The sequence below is a fragment of the Centruroides sculpturatus genome, unplaced genomic scaffold (genome assembly GCF_000671375.1).
Source record: "Centruroides sculpturatus isolate CEXI.00-Female unplaced genomic scaffold, Cexi_2.0 scaffold809, whole genome shotgun sequence".
In the NCBI taxonomy this organism is placed as follows: domain Eukaryota; kingdom Metazoa; phylum Arthropoda; class Arachnida; order Scorpiones; family Buthidae; genus Centruroides; species Centruroides sculpturatus.
The window spans coordinates 66,502-92,828 of NW_019385083.1; the positions used below are offsets into that span (position 1 = coordinate 66,502).

General features: G+C 29.0%; 2 protein-coding genes across 10 annotated transcripts in view; one reads left to right on the forward strand and one right to left on the reverse strand.

Annotated features, from left to right (window-relative positions):
- Positions 1–2,350: 2,350 nt before the first annotated feature.
- Positions 2,351–24,667, forward strand: LOC111634405 (protein phosphatase 1 regulatory subunit 16A-like). 9 transcript variants are annotated; one of them, XM_023379159.1, is made up of 11 exons: positions 2,351–2,471; positions 14,122–14,472; positions 15,395–15,465; positions 15,530–15,675; positions 15,770–15,873; positions 15,946–16,070; positions 17,993–18,118; positions 18,438–18,513; positions 18,596–18,713; positions 20,260–20,371; positions 23,712–24,667. In XM_023379159.1, exons 2-11 carry the CDS (start codon positions 14,217–14,219, stop codon positions 24,369–24,371), a joined length of 1,794 nt encoding a protein of 597 aa, XP_023234927.1. In that variant the 5' UTR covers positions 2,351–2,471; positions 14,122–14,216; the 3' UTR covers positions 24,372–24,667. The 9 variants fall into 9 exon arrangements, with proteins under 9 accessions (XP_023234927.1, XP_023234931.1, XP_023234928.1 ...); XM_023379163.1 differs by having other exon boundaries at positions 2,385–2,471; positions 14,125–14,472; XM_023379160.1 differs by lacking the exon at positions 2,351–2,471 and adding an exon at positions 2,503–2,752.
- The window catches only part of LOC111634407 (probable tRNA N6-adenosine threonylcarbamoyltransferase), a 72,232-nt gene continuing 70,490 nt past the window's right edge, over positions 24,586–26,327 (reverse strand). Inside the window, exon 11 of the mRNA XM_023379169.1 lies at positions 24,586–24,718. Coding sequence (XP_023234937.1) covers positions 24,679–24,718 — 40 coding nt within the window. The 3' untranslated portion in view covers positions 24,586–24,678. The remainder of the gene's footprint in view (positions 24,719–26,327) is intronic.

Consider the following 26,327-nt stretch of genomic DNA (forward strand, 5'->3'; position numbering starts at 1 on the left):
TATTAAATGTTAATTATCATATCAAATTATTTGATTTATTTAAAAAAATTTTTAACACATATATATATTTAATATTTCAGCTAAGAGTTCTAGAATGTTTTATCAAGTTCAGGAAGGAAAACTGTGTGATATTTGTGAAAACGAAGACTGTGGTAAAAAGTGCAATTCCATATACGATTCTTCGGACAATGCCGGTTTCACTTTTAATCCAAGTCCACTATTAATAATCTTTGTGAAAATATATCTGTTAATTAGAGAGTGACTCTTGAGTTGTCATCAAAAGTAAATATGTTGGCTATGAACAAATAGGAGGATTGCCCGTTTATAAACCTTGTTTTGAAATGCGGCAGTCGACAGTACTAATAACATATCAGTTTGTATATAAAATAAACAAGACTGTTGACAGATTTGTAAATATATTAAACATCATGTTCAGCTGATTTGTGATAAGGAATAGTTATTAATACAGTTAAATAGAATCTATTTTTTTATTACATGTTATGGGAAAGGTACACATTGCACTACTTGCATAATGATTACTCAATATAAAAGCTAGACCTTTTTCTTCGAAGGCATTTCGATAAGAACCGAAGAACATACTCTGCATTAATCAAAGAATTCAATGTAATGGAGTAGAAGGAATTTATAAAATATTTATTAATAGAAATCTCATCCCAATTTTTGGACTAGAATTTTAGAATTTTGTCATAAAAAAGTGCCTTTTTTTTCTTCTTCTTTTTTGTTATATAAAGCTAAGCTGTTGTACAGTATCTTGTTTTTAATACAGCAAATTGGAAAAACTAATGGATATAAGGTGCCAAAAAAAGCTACATTTGACACAATCTTAGATGAAAGAAATTTTTTTATATTAAATCTTTTTATGTATTGCAAAAAATAAAAATAATAGTGTAAATTTTATTATGAATAAATTTTATTTAATTTTTAAAAAAATAGATAAAATAAAGGTTTTTTTTTATTTGTTGAAAAGACAAAAGCTTGATTCCTTTCGTGATTTCTAAGTAAGAATATTCTCCGTCAAAAAAAAATTTCTTTTAAAATGATTAAATTTGGAAGTTTCAATTTAAACGAATTTGTTACACGACAAGCGTCAGAATTAATAATAGAAGACCATTTTCTAATATTAAGTACGTGCTTTTCGGAAATAAACTAATTATTGACACGTGAAATTCTATAATGAGATGTCTAATGTGAAGCTTTGTGTTTAGGTGAAATTTTTTTTCCTAATTTTCTTATTTAAATACAACCAAGGACTTTACCAGAGTGAGAAAAAAATTTAATAAATTTTCAATTATAAAATGTTAACTTTAAAACTAATGGTTAGATAAAATTATTTTAAGACACACACCAAAAAAATAAATAAATAAACGAAGAATGTTATTTTCAGTCGTTTTTTTCCATTGTTTACAATTAAAATATGATGATTAGTCACTGTTAACCATGTTTACACTTGAAACAAAGAAATAGTTGACGTTTTAAAATAGAAATATAAACGTACGTTTTTGCATTAACCCACGTGTCTGCTACTATAAATTAAAGATTAAATTTTAAAATAAAGTTAACGCGTTTAAGTTGTAAATTAAATCGGAGCGGTTATTTTATCAGTAGAGATTAGAACAGAATCAATATTTTAAATAGCCTAATCTTACATAAGGTGTAGATGCTTTCAATTTATTGAATTCAAATAACAGATGAAAGAAAATTCCCATATCTTGAGTTGTGCATAAGAAACTAGTCTAATATAATCAAATTTAAACTTAAATAGAATGCTTAAAAATTAATAAAATACTTGATTATCGAATGTTAATTTTGTAGATATTTTATTTTAAAAAAAAAGTGCAATATTTACATAAAATCTTTCTAAATATATAGCAAAATGTTTGTTCCAAGTATTTTCTGGTTATTTATTTGACCCGTTTTATTTTTATTCAGTTACACATTTATCTATTAAATATATTTTTGCACTTAACGCAATCATTTTTAAGATAAAAAAAATTTACTGGCGGTTTAGATCAAATAACTAAATTATAGAACTTGATAAATTTTGTTAATAATAATTCAATTCGTAAAACCCTATATTAGAACTATTTCACCGTTAAAACTAAATAAAAGCAATGGCTTCAGTTAATTTTAGAAAATTCCATTCGTAAAAGTTTCTTTGTTGAATATAATCGGATTTTTAAACCATGTGGCTTAGCTAAGTCTATGTAATTTAAGTGTGTGCTAATTTATCATCTCGACGGATGAAAAACAAAAATATATTAAGTAAAATTCGCGAAAAGTTTACGAAAAAATTGTTCCGACATTTTATTTGATTTCCTTTTTGTTAGCGGATTCTTTTCGTCGTTCCGATTTCTCACAACAGATGGCGTAATGGGGGATGAAGAGAATACCTGTTTGAACAGTTCGCTGGTCGAACTTGCAAGTAGACGGACGGAATATAGGCAACTCAGGTAAACGACATTTTCTAGAATACTAATCACGAACGGACTTTAAATAATACTTAAAGGTCGAAAATCTCATTTGATATAATGGTAATTTAGTCGATTCAGTTTGCTTTAATGACTCGATTAAAGTGTAATCACGCGTAACAATACCGAGTGTCGACATGCCCTGTGTAAGAATCAACTTTATTAGGTAAAGTTAGGAAAGTCTGTCAAAATTTAAACCAGTCGGATGAGTCCAGCGTTAACGGATTTGATTTGAAAGAAAAGCGAAGACGTTGCACAAACAGGTGAGATGATCAAAAATTTAATAATAGCGCATTCGATTGACGCGTTTTCGCAATTTTTTTCCCTCCCTTTTCTTTTGCAAATTCTGGAACTTAGCGCCGGTAAGCGACTATTAAGCTTAATTATTGCCATCTGTTCTATTGATAAGTGTAATTTATCTATTTTCTTGTGTTATTGAAAGAAATCTACGAGTTCGTTATCGTTATCCAGATTGGTGGCGAGATGAAATCTGCGAAAAAAAATCCTTGATAGTGATGAGTTTTCACTCTTTTTTTTCTTTTCTTTCTTTCTTTTTGTTTCTTAAATCATAAACCGGCTTTCCTTAATAAGAAACACGTTTGTATTTTTATTATTATTTCTTTTTCCTATATATATATAATTTTTTATATATATAGTTTTCCTTCTTTTCCTCTGGAAAATAATAGCCAGGAAAGAATGGGTTATTGTATTTATTTTGTAATTTATTTTCCCATAATATAACCAAACGGTGTCTTCCTGCTATTTAATGTCATAAGCAAATCTAACTTTATTATTATTATTATCTTATGCACTTTTCATCGGTGATATCAAATCTGAGAATCTCGGAAATTTATTAATGCCAATTATAATAATCGGGTCCGTCCGTGTGATTAGTTTTCTTTCCTTCTTTTACATGACACACAACCGTTTCTAATGGAAAACTAGTTCTCCCTGATAGACTTAAAAATGTATAAATTATAGTTGACCGAACCTGAAATCATCTTTTGTTCTATTTTTATATCCAAACTTGAGACAAGAGAATCTCAAACTGAAAGTCGGGCATTTTAATCCTAGTTTTTAGATATATTGCAACGTAAATTAATTATAATTAAAAGCTTTCCTTCTCTAAATGAAAGATATATCGACTTTTATTGCACTTTTTTAGAATTTATAGGCCTTGTGGTCCCCAGATTTTTATTGGTTTTGAGACTTACCGACCTTCGCTGATAATTCGGAATAAATGGAAATTACCCACTAAAGCTAAATCTAAATAAATTCTGTTAAAACTATCGGATTTACAAGAATTACTCGGAATTTGTAATATTGCAAATGTTTGCCATCCATCATAGAAAAAGATTTCTTAAATGTTAACTAATCGATTCTACATTATTACTTGTCTTATTAAAAAAATTTAAATATCGCAATAAAGAATTTTAAAAAAATATATTATTAATTAAGTTTTTAAAAGCAAAACTAAAAATTTTATACTTTTAAGTGCAGGTACANTGAATTTTTTCTTTTATATTTGGCTTAAATCTGCGTAAAATACAAGAAAAACCACGTAAAAATTCATTGAATAGCAAAGCATAAGTACCGTTTTGTTTCTGTAAAATGTTTGCTATGAGTCGAACTTTCTGTTTGTCTTTCAAGACTTTTATCTAAATTAAATATTTAAGCATAAGTACCGTTTTGTTTCTGTAAAATGTTTGCTATGAGTCGAACTTTCTGTTTGTCTTTCAAGAACTTTATCTAAATTAAATATTTCTTTTTTACATATACAAAGCTTTAAAAAAGTCTTTAGCTTCTACCGGTACTATTGTGATTATAAGTCTTTGTAGACAGGTCTAAACAAATTTTTTTAGCCCAGAGGGGTGGAGTACCGGAAACCGTGTCATTCGAGGACATTAAATACGTTAGGCTGCCGACGATTTAAGCATTATTTCTATAAAAGAAATTAATATATTTAAATTTGAAATATGTTAAAGATTTAATACGATTAAAAATTTGAAATAGATTCTCAAACTACACCATCGTAAATTTGATTCTATAAATGTGTGTAGACTATTTAAATTTTATTATATTGTCATATCCAATATATGCGATCGAATTCTATACAGAATTTCCAAGTCGTATCGAGCATTTTGGGTGTTGTCCTCAAAGAGCTTTGTGATTGTAAATAGGAAATACAAAGAGAAAACGAATGTGGAAAATATTAAATTCTTTATTTTTTTCTTCCTTCTCAAGAAATTACATCATTTAAATGTATGAGAGTATTTTTGGTTTGAAACTCAATAAAAAGATCCGAATTCGAATCCCATTTCTTCCTGTTGACTTGCATCTTTCACTAGTCATCTGGTTTTTTGAGAAGATAAAAAGATTAGTGGAGAAGGAAATCGTGCTCACTGCTGCATTAGTGGACCTATTTTGGCTCTGTAGTGGAGTATTGTATCGACTCATCTCTAAATTAATCTTTCGACGTAGGATTACAATCCTATGAAACAAATTACTTCTTGGTCTTTTCTGACATTTTCTATTTGATTTTTGCACCGAACTTTTTAACAATAAAAATCTCATATTCTGTAGAAATACATCGATTTATTCGTTTAATTTCTCCCGTATTTACTTTATTGCTTTAAATTTCAATTGGAATTTTAATTTTAATTGCAAAATAGATCTGTGTCATATCTTTATTGACCAATATTATATTCTGTAATAATTCAACAATGTATCTAGACCAGGGGTGAACAACATACGTCACAACGGACTCTGAGGTCACGACACGCGACCAACGTCTTTAATGTGCCTTCTAACAATTTTATGTCACCTGCAATACTAAATTAAATACATTTAAATTATAAAAGTTACATTGGGCCAAGATATTAATTAAATCAAAATTTTTTTATGAATCAAAAAATGATTTATGAGCTATACATTTCAGCTATGAAGTACTGTAATCATTTTTCGTAAAAGAAAGAAAAAAAACAGATTCCTTCTGCATTCCAACGCATTAATTAGATTCTGTCTCTGAAATTTATCCAATTTTTTTTTAAACCAAATCTACTCCTTAACTCCTCACTTTTCCTTTTGCACTCTTTTAATATTCATTCTTCATTTAATTCCTTGTTTTTATTCTATGAATCTACAGAGTTCATATTGGTTTTGATTGCACACCTTTGCACATATATAGGCCTATATATATATATATATATATATATAGAAATCTAAGTTATATACAAGCAAAAATTTTAAAAAGATCTTTATGTATAACCATTATACCGTATTAATAGATTTATAACATAGAGATACGAAAAATGAAAAAATAATAATAATAAATGCTGCTATACTGTTTATGTAGTAAATTCTACACATATATATGTATAGAATTATATGTATATATAATGTATACAGCCCGCTGGCTCGTTTTAATTTCAAATCAAATCTGATCTTCAATATTTAAGTTAGGCATCTTTGATATACATAANAATAATAATAAATGCTGCTATACTGTTTATGTAGTAAATTCTACACATATATATGTATAGAATTATATGTATATATAATGTATACAGCCCGCTGGCTCGTTTTAATTTCAAATCAAATCTGATCTTCAATATTTAAGTTAGGCATCTTTGATATACATAATTAAACCCACTTAACATAATTTAATCATATATCTAAGTATATTAATATCCATATAAATTCTTATTTTAGAACCTTTATATAACAAATTTTCGCACTAGCGAACACATTTGAAAAATGAATACTAGTTTTCGTTAGAAGTAATAATTTTCCGCCACCATAAATCCTCCAAGGTTATCTGTTTAGCGGTAAACCAATTGACCGAGACTGATTAATCAGTAATTTTATAGGTGTACCTATAAAATTATTGATTATCGGACTTCATGAATGTTCAGCCACAAGTTTAGTAATCCTAATATATTTCAACGAGTATACTTATATACTTCAAGGTATAAAATTGTAAACATTTAAATATATTTTGGACTTACAGAATTAGCCTATATATAATTCTATATTAATTAATCGATATTAAATAAAAATTAAATTACATTATTAAATTGAATATTATGTTTTGTTCGGATCAATTTATGCGTTAATAACGATAATATTTGTTGAAAGACTTTTATAATTTACGTTTTTGGTAAAAAATTCATTATCCTGTAATGGAATTTCACTTAACAAACAACTTTTAAGGCATTGGCATTCTTCGTATAATAAAGACAATACTACGCGGTACGTACTGAATTGCAAGAGAATTTCAAATTGTAAATTATTTCTGTGTCAAAGATTTTATAGAGTAATTCCTTCCAATAGAGTGATTTCATTCCAATAAATGAATGTCTAGCTTTAGAATACAGTACTTTGTTCCGTGATATTTCTTTCCATTCATTTGTCAATATACTGTGGATTGATTATTTTGATGAAGTCAACAACGAATTGTTTCCAAGAATTTAGATTTAGATGTCGAATATTCACGTCATCGTCATCAATTGAACATTTTAATATTAATGAATAATTACAATAAGGCTTTTAATACTTAAAAAAGAATTTAATATATCTTAATCTAAGTATACATATGAGTAATGCGCTTTTTTTAAAGTATTACCGATTCAAAATAATATATAAATTTAAAAATTATCTTACAGCAGTATATACGAATTTAATTATTTTCCATTTATAGTATGCATATATATAATATTGATGATTTAGACTGAATCTTGTCTTCCATAACTAATTATCAGACTATCCTATTATCCTATTACTCTTAACAGCGCAAATGGCCATTATCTTTGTTGATCCAGAATGGAGAAAATAAAATTGATTTTTGCACGACTTATAGATCTTATAGATTTTTTCCGATGTATTTAATATTCTTCAGAAGTTATATAAATAATTCCTCTAATAAGATATAAATCATGGGAACTGAGCAGTTTGTATAAGATTACATTATAAAAAAAGAACTTATATTTCTAAATATCATCGTACAATGTACAGGAAAGGATTTCGCAAAAAAAAAGATATAGTTGCTTCTACAATATTTACTGAAGTGAGTAAATAAAGAATTTTTCAACTCGGTTATTTTTCTATCCAATCTTCCCATGATTACTCAAGTTCTCTCCATCATGCTCGACAAACGGAATAAAATACATTATGGTAATTGCACAATAATAATAATAATAATAATTTAAAAATAAATCGAATGCAACAAATTTAGAGTAAATTATTTGCGTCCATAAATGGCGTGTTTATACGCACATAGGCTACTTAATTGAGTGGAATACTTAAGCTAAGCTACTACTTTCTTGCTCCCCGCATTTTATACTTGGCATAGGAAACACGTTGTAAAAATAAAATGCGAAAATAATTGTAATATTATCGTATTTTGAAGGACAAATAATATTTTTGATATTTACGCGAAATGCTGAACCGACTCTGTTCACTAGACACGAAAAACAAATTCTTTTCTTGTAATAATTAAGAAAAATATCAAGGCGAAAAAAATTAATAATAATAATAATAAATGGAACTCGGCGACGTCCAATTTATATTTTATGAATAACGAATATAAATGACATCAGCAAAATTTTGAAATTCGTGACTTATCGTGTAGATGACTTAATTGTTAACATAATGGAGAGAATCTCCTACACGCAGAAGTGTGTTACTAAAGCAAACTTCTGGCAAATTTATTCAATAAAATTTTAAATAAAGTTACGTTTATTTTTTCCCCGTGATTTAATTACGTTTTGTTATTAAACATTTGCGTTTATTCACTTTTATAAATGCCGTAACCTTATAAAACGTGTTTTTCTATAGTAGTAAGTCGCGACCTCTAGTGCATTTCTCCACTTCAAACAAATTTAACTTCCAAATATCCGACACTCGAAATTAATTAATCATCGATCGAAAATCCCTATTTATACACTTTTACGGTTAATTGAGAATTTTACATTGGTTTATTACAGATAAATTATTAAGCTAATTTGTTACTAATTAACATTTATTAAAAGTTGCTCGGATAATCGGACAATTTAATTAAGTCGATGAATTTATTTTAACATTTTATTATCAATAGCGTTTCCGTAGTTTAAAATTATTTAAAAATTGTCCGTTGACATTCTTCGATATTAAATATTTGTCAAAATCATTTATCGTTCGTTTAAAAAAAAATTTAAATTCGAATGACGTTTCCTGTATGCTAATCGGGTCGTCTGCGTTAGACCGTGCGACGAATGGACGCGCTTGGTTGAGTCACGTGATAAATAATTTAGGAAGAAAAATTAGAGATTTTTTATAATTTTTTGTTTCTTTCGAGTTTGAATAATATCGTATTTTGTTTTTAAAGAAATAATATACGACTAGACAACTGGTCGACCTCGATAGATAAAATATTTTTAATTGTTAAGAGCGGCATACACTTAACCCACGTATTGTTCGATATATAGGAAATCCGGCAATTGCGTTAGAGGATGTTTTGTCATTTATTTTGTGGACAAACTGAATTATATTTTTCCTTTCATTCACTCGAGTCGATTCAGCTTTCACTAAAGAAAATATGTCGAGTAGATAGTTAGCCTTGAACTTGATGCCGTGAAATATTACTTCATTCCGATTTTAGTTCGAGTCACGTGTTTAAAATGTCACTTCGGTAGTGTTCGACTTGTGTTATACGAAGTCTAAACCGGACAATGGGCTTAAGAATATATTATTTTCTATTTTTCTAACGAACCGTCGCTTGTTATGTTTCCCTTGTCTATCGGGTTAGAAATATCGGAAGTTTCAGACGCAGTTAATTGACCCAATTAACTAGAAATTCGATTTCAACTTTATTTATTTTGTTATAACAAGCGAAATTTTACAAAATTCTCATAATTAGTCGATTCATTGCAAGTTGGCTCGAGAGCATTACCGTACCTCGCAGTGTTTACACGGCGTTGCATTTTTAATGGAGATCCGTCTGTTTACGCTGGATCGGAAAATATTTATTTATACATTTGATATTTTTATTGGAGAGGAAAGAAGATTTTTTTAAGTTTAGGAGAATATCTAAATAGCGTTAAAAAAAAAAAAAAGACAAGAAGAGGCTACGCTTGTTTGCCGGTGCGGATCGTTACGTTTCCTTCGACTTAATGGCAGCGCGTTGCACATTGTTTTCAAATAGTGGCGTAAGGTACGAGTAATTGTAGTGATTTAAGTAACGGGCATTCCTCTCGGCGTCGTCGAAAAGTCTCGCACGTAGCGAGACCGTGACGTCATTTTTGGCATCGCTGTTGCCACGTTTACCACTTGGCTTCGGTATATTTTCTAGTCGAAGTGTGACGTAACTAAGTCGGATTTTTAGTCGCTTTCACCGACAAAATGAATACGTTGACCTATTTCGCGCAAACTGTCGGCGAGATACTCATCCCACATTTACGTATGGAGGAAACGTTACGTGGGAATCTCGATGATGGAATCCGACAAAGCGTAAAGGTACGAGCAGTGTTTAATTTACCTATTGTCTTCTATAATTTTGCTTTTTTTTTCTTCTTTTTTTTGCCTTATCTTACGCCGTTATTTCACTAGGAAACTATACTATCGACCTTGAATGTTAGAATAAACGGATCAATATCTGGTACACGCTACAATCTTATCTGTCAAGATTGCTATGTAAACTTGACAGAAGTTAGATTTGTAATAATGGGGTCTCGTAAAGTGACTTAGGTGTCTTGTCTCATTGTTATCTTGTCAAAAACTTTTCTTTCCGATACACCGCACCCTTCTTTCAAAAGATTCAAACCACATAATTATAAAAGTTTCGATTCCCGAATAAAGTTTTACATAATGAAGAATACTTTTTCTGTTATATTTGACATCTTTAGAAAATTTTGTCAATATTTGAACTATCGTATTACGAAATATCTTTCCGGTAGAATTAATGGAGTTCCGAAGCGAATGGCCATCGGTTTATTCTCAAGGAACAATCTACTGTAAGGGCGTTTCTATAGTTTTAATTTATAATTATTATTTTTAATATATTATTTAATTTGTCCCCGATACTCCTATTGAGTTCGGGTCAAGTTAAGTAGAATGTAGGACGCTCCCGAGAACCTTAAAGGGCGTGTGGTTTTTCTGCATGACATATTTATTCAATGTTTTTCTGTTTTAACTTCGTGTTTTTTTTTTTTTTTGTTATAATCGTGTATGTATAGGTTATAATCCGAGTAATAAATTGTCTAATAATAATAAATCGCTAAATTTTAAATGATTTGTAAAAAAAATTTAGTAAATTTTAACGCCTTGTGCGTATACAACACAGCATCTTTCAGTGCTAAAAATATAATGGCACACTTTACGATTATTATTATTTATTTACGAATAAATAATAATAATTTACGAATTCATTCGTAAGTTTGTTTGTAGGTCTGTAATGTATTCATTCCGTTAATATCGTCGTTATAAAATGATTCAATCGGGTTATCTTCAGACTAGGCCTTTAGGCTATTAAACAACTACATTACTTATCGTTTTATATCTTAGCTTTTCACGTTTACGACCCGAATATTCTTACAGAATCAAGTTTAAAAGAATTTTGTAAGAGCTTTCAAGGTCTTTACAACGTTTTTGTTTATTCGTAAAAACTGAAAAATTTTAAATTTCTGTGTAAATAATAACGTCATGGATAAGTCTACCAATAACTTGTTTTATATATTTGAATTAAAAATGTATAAAAATATGACTTATTTGCGTAAAATGAGATCAAAATTTGATATTTAAGCAAATTCTCTTTGCATATGTCTGTTGCTTCATTTTCTATAGGATAATTCTTCCTTTATATTCATATTTCATTATGCCGACTTAACTGTAGAGGAATCAATCCGGATATAATGTTTTGACGGTTCCGCCCTGTTTTATTTTGATTGATATATGCAAAAAAATATACAAACTATTCATTAATATTTTGTCATTTTTTATCGTTAAGTTTGTTTGTTGTGTTTGTTTTCCTCTGAGCAATTTCTAATACTTTCATTTAGATGAGATCTGAATATCAATTAAATGCAGTCATCTAAAACCACAAAAAAAAGGTATCATTTCTAACAATATAAACTATAATTCTCCACACTATTACGGAGATAGTTTTAGACGAAATGGAGGAAAAAATTTCAATATATCCACCACTAAACATCCGAAACGGGAATTCAACCGAGAATAAACTTTCTTCCGGTTTTTTACTTTAGTTTTTTTTTATAGATTTCTATATGCGTTTTATTGTGGTAGACACTTTTTTTTTCTATAGTTGGTCGCAGTGCCGTGTCTGTCACAAACGATTGGCTGTCAGCCCACGCCTTTTTCAATCATTCTTCGTTCTTCTTTGCTACGATCCAAGGCCTAAATAAGCGTATAATTAGAAAGATTTTGTCCATTGATAAGAACAAAATTTTCTCTACAGCCTTTCAGAATGTTTGTAAATTACAAATAAGGAAACTTTCTCAGCGGGGGTTAATTCTCCAAATTTAGACATATTAACCCACGCCGGATTTCTCTCTCTGATGGATAATAAATCATAGAGAGCAGTTTTTTGTCGTTCTACATTTAGAATCGAAGAATGATTCTACTTCTAAAGACGAAAATACGATTTAAAATTTGCAAAATTAAAGTAGAAACGCAGTTTTTTTTTGTATGTTGAGTTTCTTTTTGTTTTTTAATTAGTGAAATGTGTTATTACGTGTATATATTACTTGCAATGTATCTAGTCTATGTCATCAACAATAATAAAATTTGCTGGGTAACAGTTTACGTTATGGAATAACGTAAATTCTCATATTAACCACGTTAGGATATTTTCTGAAATACTTTAATCCAACGCATTAACAAATACATTGTTAGAAGGTTCACATTTAACCTAATGAGTTCTATACGCCGTAATTACTAAAGGAAATAAATATTTTAAAAACAGCGTGACATTCCATTATAATTTTCAATATATATATAAAACTCTTAAATGGATAATATTTAACTCAATTTTTCACGGCGTGTGGAAATGATGCGTATCCGTCACCTTAATGGCATTTCCCTCCATCTTGTTTTTCATTACCCGAAGGTGTTCGTATTAACTTTGATAGCTAGCAAATTAACTGGAGCGAGCAATCTCATCAATGTTAACCTTCGTGTAGCCTATCCCAATCGTATTTAGGTCAAAGTTTGATTTATACTTGATTTAAAAAACTTTCTTAGCTCGTGTCAACACCAATAAATACCGATTAGAAAAAAGTCGTTGAGTGCATTAGTTTTGAAATTTAGATAAGTTTTTCAGTTGCATTACGTGATCACAATATATACTAATCCCTCCATTTACTCTGAGTAATTGGTTCCACGAAAACAGCGTCTAAATGGAGCCATGGAAAACTCTTTCAAATGGGAATCTGTTCCATATTCTCAAAGGTTTTTTTAAATATACGTTTATGGTGATAAAAACATACATCTTGATGTAATTATCATCATTTATTTCCATAAAGTTGATTATTTAAAATTTAAAAATCTTTCAAACGCGGTTAAGTGAATTGGCGTAAATGGAGGAATTTGGCCTACTGTATTTCATTTTTACTAATCGTCGAGATGACTTTTCCTGTAATTAATGAAGTGTTTTACGGTGTGTTTATCTCAGAACCCACAATTAGTACAGCAGGAAAGATAACAAATAAACAAAATTCTTCAAGTTTCTGGCGCCTAGTTAAAGGGTAATGGCCGACGTTAGAGGCATATCACCTCATACTTTCTTCGCACCTATTCATTTTTACTGTTCTTTTTTTTTTTTTAAATATTTCTCTATTTTTCGCGCATTGAAAAATTAAGACAGGGTTCGTCGTGCCACGCTTAATTTTCGTACCTTTTAACAGCTTGGCCATTTAGAAGCCTTTATCTATCTTCAGAATGTGTCCTAGACGAATTATTTTAAACAGCAATCAATCACGTGACACGAAGTTTATTGATCGCCGGAACATGCGATGTTCTCTTCCAGAAGAATGATTACGTGCACGATTAAAATGGATTCTGGTGATAAGTTGCGCCATAAAAATTGAAATTTCAGATTTTTGACTTTTAATTAGATCACGTGTTGTGTGCGTTGGCACTTAAATGAAATGTCTAACGACCGAGGATGTTCGGGATAAAATTTAAATATTTTTATGTACAAAGTCAAAATTAATTAGACAGTTCTAATGTTAGAGAAGAATTAGGTGTTTTCTTTAATTGAAAATTCTTTCTTTCTGTTAAGTACGATTAATTTTTGGATTGTGAAATAATGAGACGGAAATGCCCGAAGGTTACTTAGTGTAATTACTTTGTTTTGTGTGGCTAAAAAGAAAATATTTTGCTATCTACCTTTACTTTTACGTTTAATTACTTCTAATACCTTCATTAATCTCACGCTGGTCTTAGTAAAATCCTTTAGTTAAGTTCAACGATAGAAATCGTGAATTCTATTTTAATCTGCCACGAGGAAATTGTCAAAAAATATTTGACATAAAACTCATTGGCGAATGCTAAAAATGTATTTAAGTAATTCGAATGATTTAATCTCTAAAGTATTTTATACTAGGAAAAATTCTGTCTCACGTGTAGTATCTTTTATTAGTAGGCAGTTACCGGATATGAAATAAGGTGTAACTGAAGCAACTTCAATTTTGGCACTTGTCCATCTCAACACGTGGTCTCTCGACAGCAGGCAAAATGGCCGATCACTCGGAACTTATTGCCGAGATGGCCATCGTGGAAAAAATGAGTACTCAGGAACGTCTGAAACACGCGAAGAAACGTCGGATACAGCAGCTTAAGAAATGGAGTAATCGTGAAAAAGAAGTTAACGCTAAACGGAAGAAAACCGAGCAGAATATGAATAAAAAAGTTAAGAAACATGATTATAAAGTTCACTTCGTGCCAAGTGTCATGCTGTTGGAAGCCGCTGCTAGAAATGATATCGATGAAGGTAAGTGTTTTATTTGTTTATACAGCTATTTATTTTTACAGCTACACAAGTAATTATTCATTAATTTATTTTATACATTCTTACTGTGCATATAAATAGCATAAAAAGTACTTGGACAGTAACTGTGATAGTGTGTAAATGGTTGGTTGGTTGGTTTTGGGGTTTTTTTTTTGCACAAGAGCCATAAAATCTATGTTGCACCATAGTACGAAAATGAGTTAGTAATGTTGTTTATTTTCCACCAGTGAATATATTTTATGTAATTGAAATATAGTTAATAGTGCTGAGACTGACAAATGAATCATCAAATGATTCGGTTTTTCTTTATATTGTATTAAACAATAACTCATTCATAATACTGAAATATTTTTAATCAAAATTTCGTAACAAAATATAGTAAACAATGAGATCTACATTTTTACATACATGTGCATATTATTATTTTGCACTTGCATAAATATTAAAATTTAGATTAGATGATGTAATATTACAGTAATCAGCAAATTTCCAAGGCAGATAAAAATGAAATCTAGAAATAAAAATTTCTGGGCAAAATTTTATTCTGCTGGATGTCATGCAGATCATCTCCATATAAGCCAAAGAAGAAAAATCAAAAGGTACCATGAGTTCTATGAACAATCTTTTACAAGATATTCCTTCTCCAAAATTCTCCTTGCACCTCTTCTAGTAAAAAGTTCTTAATTGTTTGCTAGGAAAAAACTTTGCTACTACATGATACATCATAAAAAAATTAAATTGTTTTGGATTATGAATACATAAGGTACAATCCTGTACATGAAATTATTTACTAACAAAATTTTAATGTAATGTTGACAACACATTATAACAAAACATTAAATGAAGACTTGCAATATATGAATGTAACTTTTACTTCATATCATATTTTGTTTCTGATTTACAGTTCAAAGATTATTAATGTTAGGAGTTAGTCCTGATTCTACAAATGAAGATGGTCTTACTGCATTACATCAGGTAATACAATACTTTTATATTGACTGTATATATTTTAATAATAAATATAAAATATTTTATGCAGTGCTGTATTGATGATAGTGAAGAAATGATGAAATTGTTGCTTGATTTTGGTGCCAATGTCAATGCTAAAGATAGTGAACAATGGACTCCTTTACATGCTGCAGCTACTTGTGGGCATTTACATCTAGTAAAATATCTTATAAGCAAGTAAGTACTTTAATTTACAATTACTGTTGTTTAGATATATCAGATAAACAATAATAATATATATATATATATATATATATATTTTTTTTTATAGAAATGCAGATCTGTTAGCAGTGAATGCTGATGGAAACATGCCTTATGATATTTGTGAAGATGAGGCAACTTTAGATTACATTGAATCTGAAATGGCCAAAAGAGGTAATTTTTATTTTTATCATTAAATTTTAATGATGTTACCATTTTATTTTTAAAACTGTTATAATTTTCAAGGAATCACTCAAGAGATGATTGACGAGACTCGCGCACAGCCAGAAAGAAATATGTTAGCTGATTTAAAGTACATTGTGGAAAATGGGGATGATTTAGAATATAGGGACCATCAAGGAGCAACTCCTGTAAGATATTTTATAATTTTAAGTATATTAAGTGCAGATCTCAGCAAAATAATGATAACACTATAATCTAATCATCTATTTTTTTTTATATATGTATAATAGCTTTTAAAATAAACTTTTTATACTAAAAGGTATGATTTTAAAGATTGTAACTTTTTATCAGTTTCATATCATGCCTAAATTGAGAAATATAGTTGAAATTAATTAATACAAAGACAAAACAGGAAAGTTCTTATGTGTCATTTCATACTTATAATAATAAGTTATGGAAATATTCTAATTTATATGTAAAATCACTTAATTAATACCATACTTTGTTGACTATGAGCCTGAAATTGAATTTAAAAAAATAAAAAAAACCTTAAAATTTTTCCCTTAGAAATTATTCTTAAGTTTTTTAAAAATAAAAAACCATTTAACTATCCAGCATAATTCTTTAATAACATAAAAACGTTTTCAAACGCATTGAGCGTTCATCATCTCTCTAATTCAAAACGGGAAATTCGAAAAATTACGCAATCGAATTTCAAATAAACGGTTATGTAAAAAATTAAAAGGTAACATGTTATAAACGAAACTGATATACAAATTTCCGCATACAAATTTAGCATAAGTAGCAAGGACTGTACTGTCAACAAACAAGGCATTACTGTTTTCTGGGACCAGGCCTCTATAATAAAAGCTACTAGATCTAGATATGCAGTAAAATATCTCGAAAAGGATGGAAATCCACAGGGCGCAGAAGAGCACGAAGTGTATCAACTATAGGGATGCAGACGGGCTGTCGTCTGCTTGGAAATCTTTTTGCGACGAATTGGCATAGATCTATAAAAAAAAAGGCTTAATCGGACTTAGGATGATCTTGGATAGATTTTTTATTTATTTATTTATTTTTTTTTTATTTTTATTATTATTTATTAAATACACGGAAATTTGTATATCAGTTTCGTTTATAACATGTTACCTTTTAATTTTTTACATAACCGTTTATTTGAAATTCGATTGCGTAATTTTTCGAATTTCCCGTTTTGAATTAGAGAGATGATGAACGCTCAATGCGTTTGAAAACGTTTTTATGTTATTAAAGAATTATGTTGGATAGTTAAATGGTTTTTTATTTTTAAGTTGAATTCTCAAGTATACAATTATTTATCCCTTTTTAAGTTTTGAAACAGAGTTGTCTAGCATAACCTATTTCCATGCTCTTTGGCATAGACAATAACTTTTCATTTTAATGCTGCATCATAATATTGTCTGAAAGACATTTTAAACATTAAAAAGGTGGTTAATTAAGTAATGAGTGTTTAAATTAAACAGATATTTTTGGTTACAGTGCTCGTGGATCATATCTGTTAGTAGTGCATAATATATTTGGCAGTCATCAAGAATAAACCATATATTGTTTTAGACTGCAATGGAAGATGTCTTCAATTAAAAAACAGACTTTCTAATTTTACTTATCTATTTTAGATTTTAAAATACATATATATATATATATATATATATATATATATATATATGTATGTTATACAATTAGATTTAAAATATACATATATATATGTTATACACATCATAAATTAATTTAGAAGTGAATACCATATTTCTTTGATTTTAAGTGTTATAACATGCAACCAACGTAGAGAACTGGCTTTAAACAAATAACATCATGTATTGCATTTTAAAATTATTATTTTGACAAATATTCTATAATATTCTAACTAACTTCTAAGACAAATAAATAAATTGGCTGATGTTTGTTAAAATATACTAGATATGCTTTTAACACTTGTTTTTACATTTTAACAGTTGTATCATTTATGGAAATTTTAATGGAGTTTGAGTTATTTATGTTGTGATCTCACTTTAAATGTGTTTTTGTTTTATTATTATTAATTTTAATTATAACTTAATATTTTATAAAGCTTCACATTGCTGCGGCAAACGGCTATGTAGCAGTTGTTGAATTTTTGTTAGATCATCACGTTCCTACCGATATAAATGACAATGATTTCTGGCAACCAATTCATGCTGCTGCATGTTGGGGTCATGTAAGTTATTTTTGTTTTACAAAATTATCAAAACTAATAACAATGCTCAGGGCCACTGAGAGCTTGTATGGGGCTAGGGAGTAAAGTGGGCCCTCCTTTTTGAACAAATGGTATAATGTTTTCTTTATCAATGAAAAGCAATGTCTGTCTTATTTTTACTAACAGAGACCCATAATGGTTTCTATCTTGTAAACTAAAATTTTATTTTCTAAGTTTTTTCCAAGCCTAGGAAAACCCCCAGTGTCCCCTCCTCCTGTCAATGGCCCTGATAATACTATTTATGATGTTTTTTGAATAAATTTTACTTTTTTACATATAGCCTGATGTCATAGAACTTCTAGTTCAAGCAGGTGCTGATCTCAATGCAAAGACTAAAAATGGAGAAACACCTTTTGGTATTTATCATTTAAGCAAATTTCATCATCATTTAACTTTATAAATATCTTTGTAATTGAATTTAATTATTTAATCAAATAGATATATGTGAAGATCCTGATCTGAAAGATAGACTTATGCAGCTAAAGAACGAGCAAGAAATCAAACGTGCTTCTCAACCTCAGAAGTTAAGAAGAACACAAAGTCAGAATACAAGAAGGTAAGTAGGATCAGTTGAAAAACTTTTTATTGTGTTATACAAATAAATGAAAGAATTAAGATTTTATTTATTATGAAACATTTATATATTAAAACCTTAATTTCAATTATAGAGGATTTAGAGATAGAATATTATATTTCATCTATTATACAGGGTGTTTCACTTAGTGTTAAAAAGTCAATAAGTCAAAAAATATGCTTCTAATATAAAAGTTTTATTTCCAGGGGGCCTTTTTAATGCCATAAAAACAAAGCCTTGTCCATCCTCCTCCTTATAGGTGAGCTGGGGAGAGGATGGATCAGGTTGAAAGCATGAAATAATTTAGATTTATGATGAAAGGCACATTTATTTAAATTTTTTCCCTTGAAGGATTTCTGTTTTATTATTTTTAAAATAAAGTTAAACAAAAAAACATTATATTACATGAAAAATTTATAAATGTTTGAAAAAATCTAAAATGGAGTAAATATTATCTTTCATACTAATAGTCAATTTTAAGTGAAATAACTAAAACACACATATCTAATGTACAAATTTATTATTAATAATAAATTCTTGAAAAATCATAACATTGCCATTTTTATTGATCCTTTCTTTTATAAATACTTTATAGCATTTTAAAATACTAAAAATTTTATTGCTGAATGATTATTTTGTTTTACAAAGGTCTTTTCATGAATATATTAAAGTAGAATGTCAACAATAGCAACCAGATCTAGAAATTTTTCAAAGCTGAAAATAAATACTTTTTATGCCTAATTATATTCAAGATCTTATATAAAATTTTCTGTTAAAAATTATTATATTAATGTTTGTATATAATAATTAGATTTTTCTTCTTTACTATAAATTTGTATTATAATTTTGTTCCAGCTACAGATAGTGTTTCTATATTCTCATATTTCCAGCATACACAATACATAATTGATTTGTAATTATTGTTCTAAATTGTATTATAAATCATCATCATCATACAATTTTAAATGATTAACAATGAGAGATTTCATTAACAATTGTTTAGGATGCATTAAGTCTTAAAATTCCATTGTATAATTATGCTGATTATTCCGTCACACAGGATTCAAATGATTATAATTTTATGATCAACCATGTCTGAAATTGTAAAATGTTTGTATTTTTTCTAATAAAATGCTGTGTGATTCACATATTTATTCTTAAAATCTATACAAGTATAAAATGAATCTAATAAGATTAGTGAAACTCAGAGAATTTGTCATTTATAGTTGTGTGTTTGATGTCTAGATCAATGAAAATTTAAAGAAATAACAGCAGCAGTAGACTTTTATTTCTGCAAAGTTCAATTTAGTGAAAATTGAATATAAAATTAAGAGTTTTGGTATATTGGGATTTATTTTAAGATTAAACTTATGACCAAAAAAACCAAGCAACTTTTATTAATATTTTTTCTAGTTCTATAAGTCAAAAACAATGGATGATGTTATCAATACATATTTAAATTCTAATTAATATTTATTGCTAGTTTATCACTATGTAATAACAGTTTTCTTTCTTTAAAAATTTTTAGTCAGTCTGTGAGACGAACAAGTATTAGAGATAAATCTTTAATGTCACGACGAGAGGCACAGGAAGAAGCCAGAATTCGTCAAGAAAAACAAGAACAAAACAGAAATGAAGAGGTTAGTTAATAATAATAAACTCAATACTAATAACATTACTGGGACAATGTATGCTTTGCATTCAGCTCTCATTTGGAGTTATACATTGGACACACACAAAACTAGAATAACTTCAGAAGAAAATGCAACAAACACCACCCTAAGTTGTCCTTAGAAAGTCTGACTCTTCTTCACGAAGGAGGAGGACAAGGCCTCACAGATATAGTAAATCTTCTCTGTAGAAAAACCTATGCAAAACAGAATGCACTAACTGGCAATCTTGTGCTTAGAAGGAGCTTCATGGTAGGTGCTCTGAAAAAACTGCTGGCTTGACTCATAGATATCTCTTTGGAGGATGGACTGCCATACAAGAAATTACATCTCACATAGGATTGCTAGCTTTTAACAACAGACTACTTTATTATCTTTGCTATTTAGTTATTTCAATGCATCAAAAGCCTGCACACAGACATCCACAACTGCCATAAATAATCGGGCTATATTTTGGAACTAATAATTATATTATATTTATAATTTCATAATTATTAATTTTAATACGAGATGGCATCTAATTCCTCCCTCTAGTGCCAAATTCATAGGTGCCATCTCGTATTAAAATTAATAATTATGAAATTATAAATATAATATAATTGTTTCTAAAATATAGCCCGATTATTTACTGCATTTGTGGGTGTCTATTTGCTAATGATCGGGTTTATATTTGCCTGCACACAAACACAAACTACATATCCAGAACCCATACACTGTACATAAAATATACAGTGGTACCTCGGTATACGACTTAATTCAATTATACGCACCATCTATGAACACGTTGCACTATCGGTGTACAGTGTTTCTCCGAAAATAAGACCTAGCATAGATTTTGCTGAATTGCTAAATATAAGGCCTCCCCCGAAAGTAAGACCTAGCAAAGTTTTTTTTTTTACTCATAACAGTCATCAACAGATGCTTGTAAGTGGCCACTGATTGGTCAGCAGTCAATCACGCCACATGGCATGATTTGCATAAAACTATGGCTTGGGTATCACAGATTTGCATAATGTTATGGCTGGTGATGGCTAATTGGTTGGCCAGGAATCACGCCACATCACATTTGCATAGTGCTACGATTCAATAAGCACTAATTTGACATCAATGTCGACATTATAAAAAGGTTAAGTTGAAGCGAGAGTGGGAAGTACACTCCAGCACAGAAACTTCGTAAGTTCACTTTGGTTTTATTTAAGTTCAGTTTGACTTGGGAATTTTTTTTGTTCAATAATAAATGTGAATTCTTCTTCATGGAAAAAATAAGACATCCCCTGAAAATAAGACCTAGTGCATCTTTCAGAGCAAAAATTAATATAAGACACTGTCTTATTTTCGGGGAAACACGGTACTAGGCCAGACTAGACATTCACGGTGCCACGGTTTATAACTTTGTTAAATTTCTTTTGATTTTAATTTGTAAGTAAAATTTTATTATTTTTATTAATCATGAATTTCAAAAAAAGGCAAATGAAAAGCAACAGAAAGCTAAAAAAAATGACTAGAATTGCAATGGAACTGAAAAAAAGATTATTGAGAAATATGAAGGTGGCATGCGTGTTTGAGATTTAACTGTTGCACACTGTATTCCGAGAACAACGATATTGACAATCATGAAAAATAAAGATATTATTAAATCAGCTAACGTTGCGAAAGGGGTTAAATCAATTTCTAAACAGAGATCAAAGACATTAGATCATGTTGAGGAATTGCTTTTGCTTTAGATAACTGAAAAACAGTGTGCTGGCAACAAACAGCATATTAGAAGCAATTATTTGTGAGAAAACTAAAAAGATCCATGCTTGATTTTTCACGAGACCAGCAAGAACTAGCCAGGAAAGCAAGGTGTTTAAAGCCAGCTATTTTTTTTTTTACGTGAGAACGCATTAATCATTTTTACATTACTTCTTATGGGAAAGGTTGGTTTGGTATAAGTCCAAACATCAGGAACGGATTAAGCTCGTATACCGAGGTTCCACTGTACTATGAATGAGCTATAACAACATAAAACAAAATCCATCATGCACAGACATAGATGACCAAAAACATTTGCATGTTATTTTGTAATACATATACTGAAAAACTAGTAAATATGCAGAACTTGACCACAAAATAAAGCATCTGTGGAGAATACTTACTGTGCCAGTAGTCCTCTTGCACAGGCATCACAAAAGTGTAATTTGAAACTGTGGCTAGTACTACTGACACAATATAATCATTTCAAGTATTCCTAACAGATTATGCTCTCTGTCTAATGTTAATACAAGGGACAAGGGTTGAAAGGCTGGTATATTTCTCAACTTTAGCAAATAGTGCTGGTTGGAGTATGATTATTTGCTGTTATTTTACACATGAACTATAACACAGCCTCAACCTCTCTGTTATATATAATATGTTCAAACTTTAAATTTGTACGGCAAACAGAAGTATATGTTTGACGTTAAAACACGTAGTGTGCGACATGAACATGTGGCACAGATTCAAGGGATATAGTTGAAAAATAGCGGAAATATTTAAGAATGACAAAGGTTATTAGCATCATATCTCCTCCCGTAAGATATAATAGTAGGACAATTCAAATGCGTTTTGCCTATTCTCACAACTTACTTTTGTTGAGGGAAGTTGTGACTTATATAAATCTGAAAGCAGCCCAGGGAAATTATTTTTAGATATTTGCAAACATATTATGCTGTTGATGGTAGAAGATGCATGAAAGAACAAACCTACTTCTACAGAATTATGATAAGCTATTATGAACACAAATATAGAAAAATTCTAAAGGCACTTCACATCACTTGAAAAAAATTAAATAATTAAATAATTTCTGGATTAAAGTCGCTTGTTTCTTTACAATTTTATTCACAAATGCTTTATAATGTATTTTATTAAAATAATGATTAACCATCAAAACACAGAAAAATGCAAATGTTTAAGCCAAACTCTTCTACTCGCCATGCTTGATGTTCCAAATGCCATTGTCAAACTTCTAGGATTACAAGATGGCGGCACTCAATGTTTGTGTTTTAGAGAGATGAAAACTTCAGCCACAACCTCTCTAATGAAAGCAAAAGCATAGACTTGTACTATATATACTGAATATGGGCACTTATGAATAAGCTGGGGCTTACACACTATAGTAGTGCCATAGCTTTATGCAATATGTGTGCACAAACAAACTTTTTAGCATTGCAGGCGTCTTTGCTAAGCATCGGGTTTATATTTGTCTGCACACAAACATGAATACCATATTATTATTATTATTATTATTATTATTATTATTATTATTAATATTAAATTCATTTTGTTTTAGGATGAAGAAGGAAGAATATTACAAAATGATAATCTTCTTGGAATTGATGACATTGAAGTAATTCTTCCACCAATAAATACAAAAGATACATTTCAAAGAATTAAATGTAAGGGCATAAATGACAGCAGTGAAGCCTGTGATGATGCTGCTTATGTAACTAAAGTGTTTGATGAAGCATTAGCAGGTGAAAAAGAATCTTTAACACAAGATATAGTTCAGTCACAAGACACAATTAGTTCACACGAAGATGCCAAAGAATATTCCGTAAATTCGGAAGATATTACTACTACTTCAGTTACTTCGTCACCTCCTCCTAGTTATGTTGATGTGTCTCAAACATCTGTGCCAGCATTTAATCAAGGAGAGTCTGTAAAAGTTGAAATTCATGTTACTGTTAATACAAGTCCCACCTACAGTCCAAGTGCATGCACTTTGGCAGACTTAAAAAAGCACCGATCGGATATGCGAACGCGCAGCAGCTTGTCTTTATCATCACAACAAGATGTAAATGGCAAACTTTCAAACAGTGGTCATCACTTTAGTGCAACATACAGATACGAGCCTCCACCCTCACCTACCATATCATTGAGAAGATACTGCAGTGATCCATCAGAAATTGTAGGAGAACCTCAAAAACAGGGATGTTGTACAATTATGTAATAAATATTGCCAAAGTTGTGTATTTAAGGTGCATGTTTTATTCTATAGAAATAATTTACAATTTTTTTTTGTAACATAGATGTAAATTATTCTGTTATCCAGCTTATGTGCAATATCCAGTTGATGTAATTTGCACTGTATTGTTATGACTTCTATAAATGGATCTTTATAAAAATGTTTGTGCCATTTAGTGCATCATGATGTCAACGTTTTTATATTAATGCATAGTCTGTTTCTGAGAAAACTGTTGAAAGAATATAACATTCCTATTAAACAATAAAAATTTTAAACATTTTTACATGATTTATTAGTCTCTCCAGCAAACTTCAACTTCATCTGTACGAAATCTAAAACAAAAATAAGTATAAGCTTTGTAAATTTCTGTTAACAAAACAATTGATTGTAATAATAATTAAAAAACTTTAACAGTAAAATTTTCCTCAAAAGGATTTTAATAATTAAATGCACAATTATAATTTGTCTAGAGATTTTTTAAAATATTAATGATGTTTTACGATTATAAAAAAGAAGATTGGGATTAATTCTAAATGAGGTCATTACAATAATTTAAAAAAAATTAGATGATATTAGAAAACCAAAGTCTAATAAGTATGGGAATTAAATATTTATAGGTACTTATTTTTTCAAATGTGTAGAGTTTTAGAACTTCATTAATTTTCTTAACAAATATTTGTTCATTTTCAATTATATAAAGAATGTTTATTAAATAATAGATTATTTTAGCTGTTCCATAAAGCAATGATATGTAAATTAAGCTATATGAGTAACAATCTGCTGAAAAATTTTTAGCAACTAAATTTAAGCATGAAATAATGTATGATTTGAAATTCAAGTATAAATCAAATAAACAGATAACACATTTAATTAATTAATTATATATATTACTGAAAATAATGATGAATGTTATGTTAATTTCACAAAATTTTATAGGATATAAAAATATCAAACTGAACATTTTTTCAAATCATTTGTGTTCATTAAAAAGCAGTTTACAGCATAATGTATAAATACATTATGCTGTAAACAGCATAATGTTAAATACATAGTTTACAGCATAATGTATAAATACATTATGCTGTAAACAGCATAATGTTAAATACATTATGCTGTAAACTGCTGTAAACTGCTACAATCTGTAATGTAATTATACAGATTGTATGCTATTAATTTCATTCTTTTTTGACAGTAACTAAAAATGTTAAATGATTATTTGTTGTAGTTATTGTTAATAAATGGTGAGATATTTATTATAACTATTTTCTAATCTATTTTCAGTGATTCTCAAATTTAATAATAAAAAATATCAGTAATAATTATTTTCTTTAAACATTTATTATCAACCAATCTTTTGATGAAAAATATCTCCAAAAATTGTTAACAAATAGAAACTGCTTCAATGAAGGATAAAAAAACTAATAAAAGTTCACAAAAAAAAAAAAAACACACACACACATTGTAGTACTTTCAAATTGTAATGCATTCAGAAGTTCCATTGTCAGGAAAGCAATACAATAAAACAGACAGCTTGATGTTGAGAATGCATTTCAAAAACCAGGTTTCATTTACATGTTTATAGGACATTTCTTTTTTCTATGCCTTTACAAGATGTTAATTTAGCTTCCAAATTTCTCAGAACTACATCACCATCATTAAGAAAAAAAACAACTCCCAAAAACAAATAGAAACATATTTTATTCTATTGCTAAATTCTGTTTAGGAAATGCATTTGAAAGTTGTCATAAAGATCTAAAGTAATAATAACACAGATTTCCAATCTTTTTCATGTATTGATTGATCCTTTTAAGGAAAATTTATTTTCATTCTCCCATATATATATACACACACACATACACACACTTTTTTAATAAATTTTTTGTCTTTGGAAAGTTTTGAAAATAATAATGAAAATATTTTCAAGAAATTTTAAAGGATTGT

Bases quoted from the DNA above. Each gene is read 5' to 3' on its own strand.
- LOC111634405 (XM_023379159.1), top strand. From the start codon at position 14,217: ATGGCCGATCACTCGGAACTTATTGCCGAGATGGCCATCGTGGAAAAA. The intron at 14,473-15,394 runs GTAAGTGTTTTA...TCTGATTTACAG, and splicing joins TAGAAATGATATCGATGAAG to TTCAAAGATTATTAATGTTA. The intron at 16,071-17,992 runs GTAAGATATTTT...TATTTTATAAAG, and splicing joins ACCATCAAGGAGCAACTCCT to CTTCACATTGCTGCGGCAAA.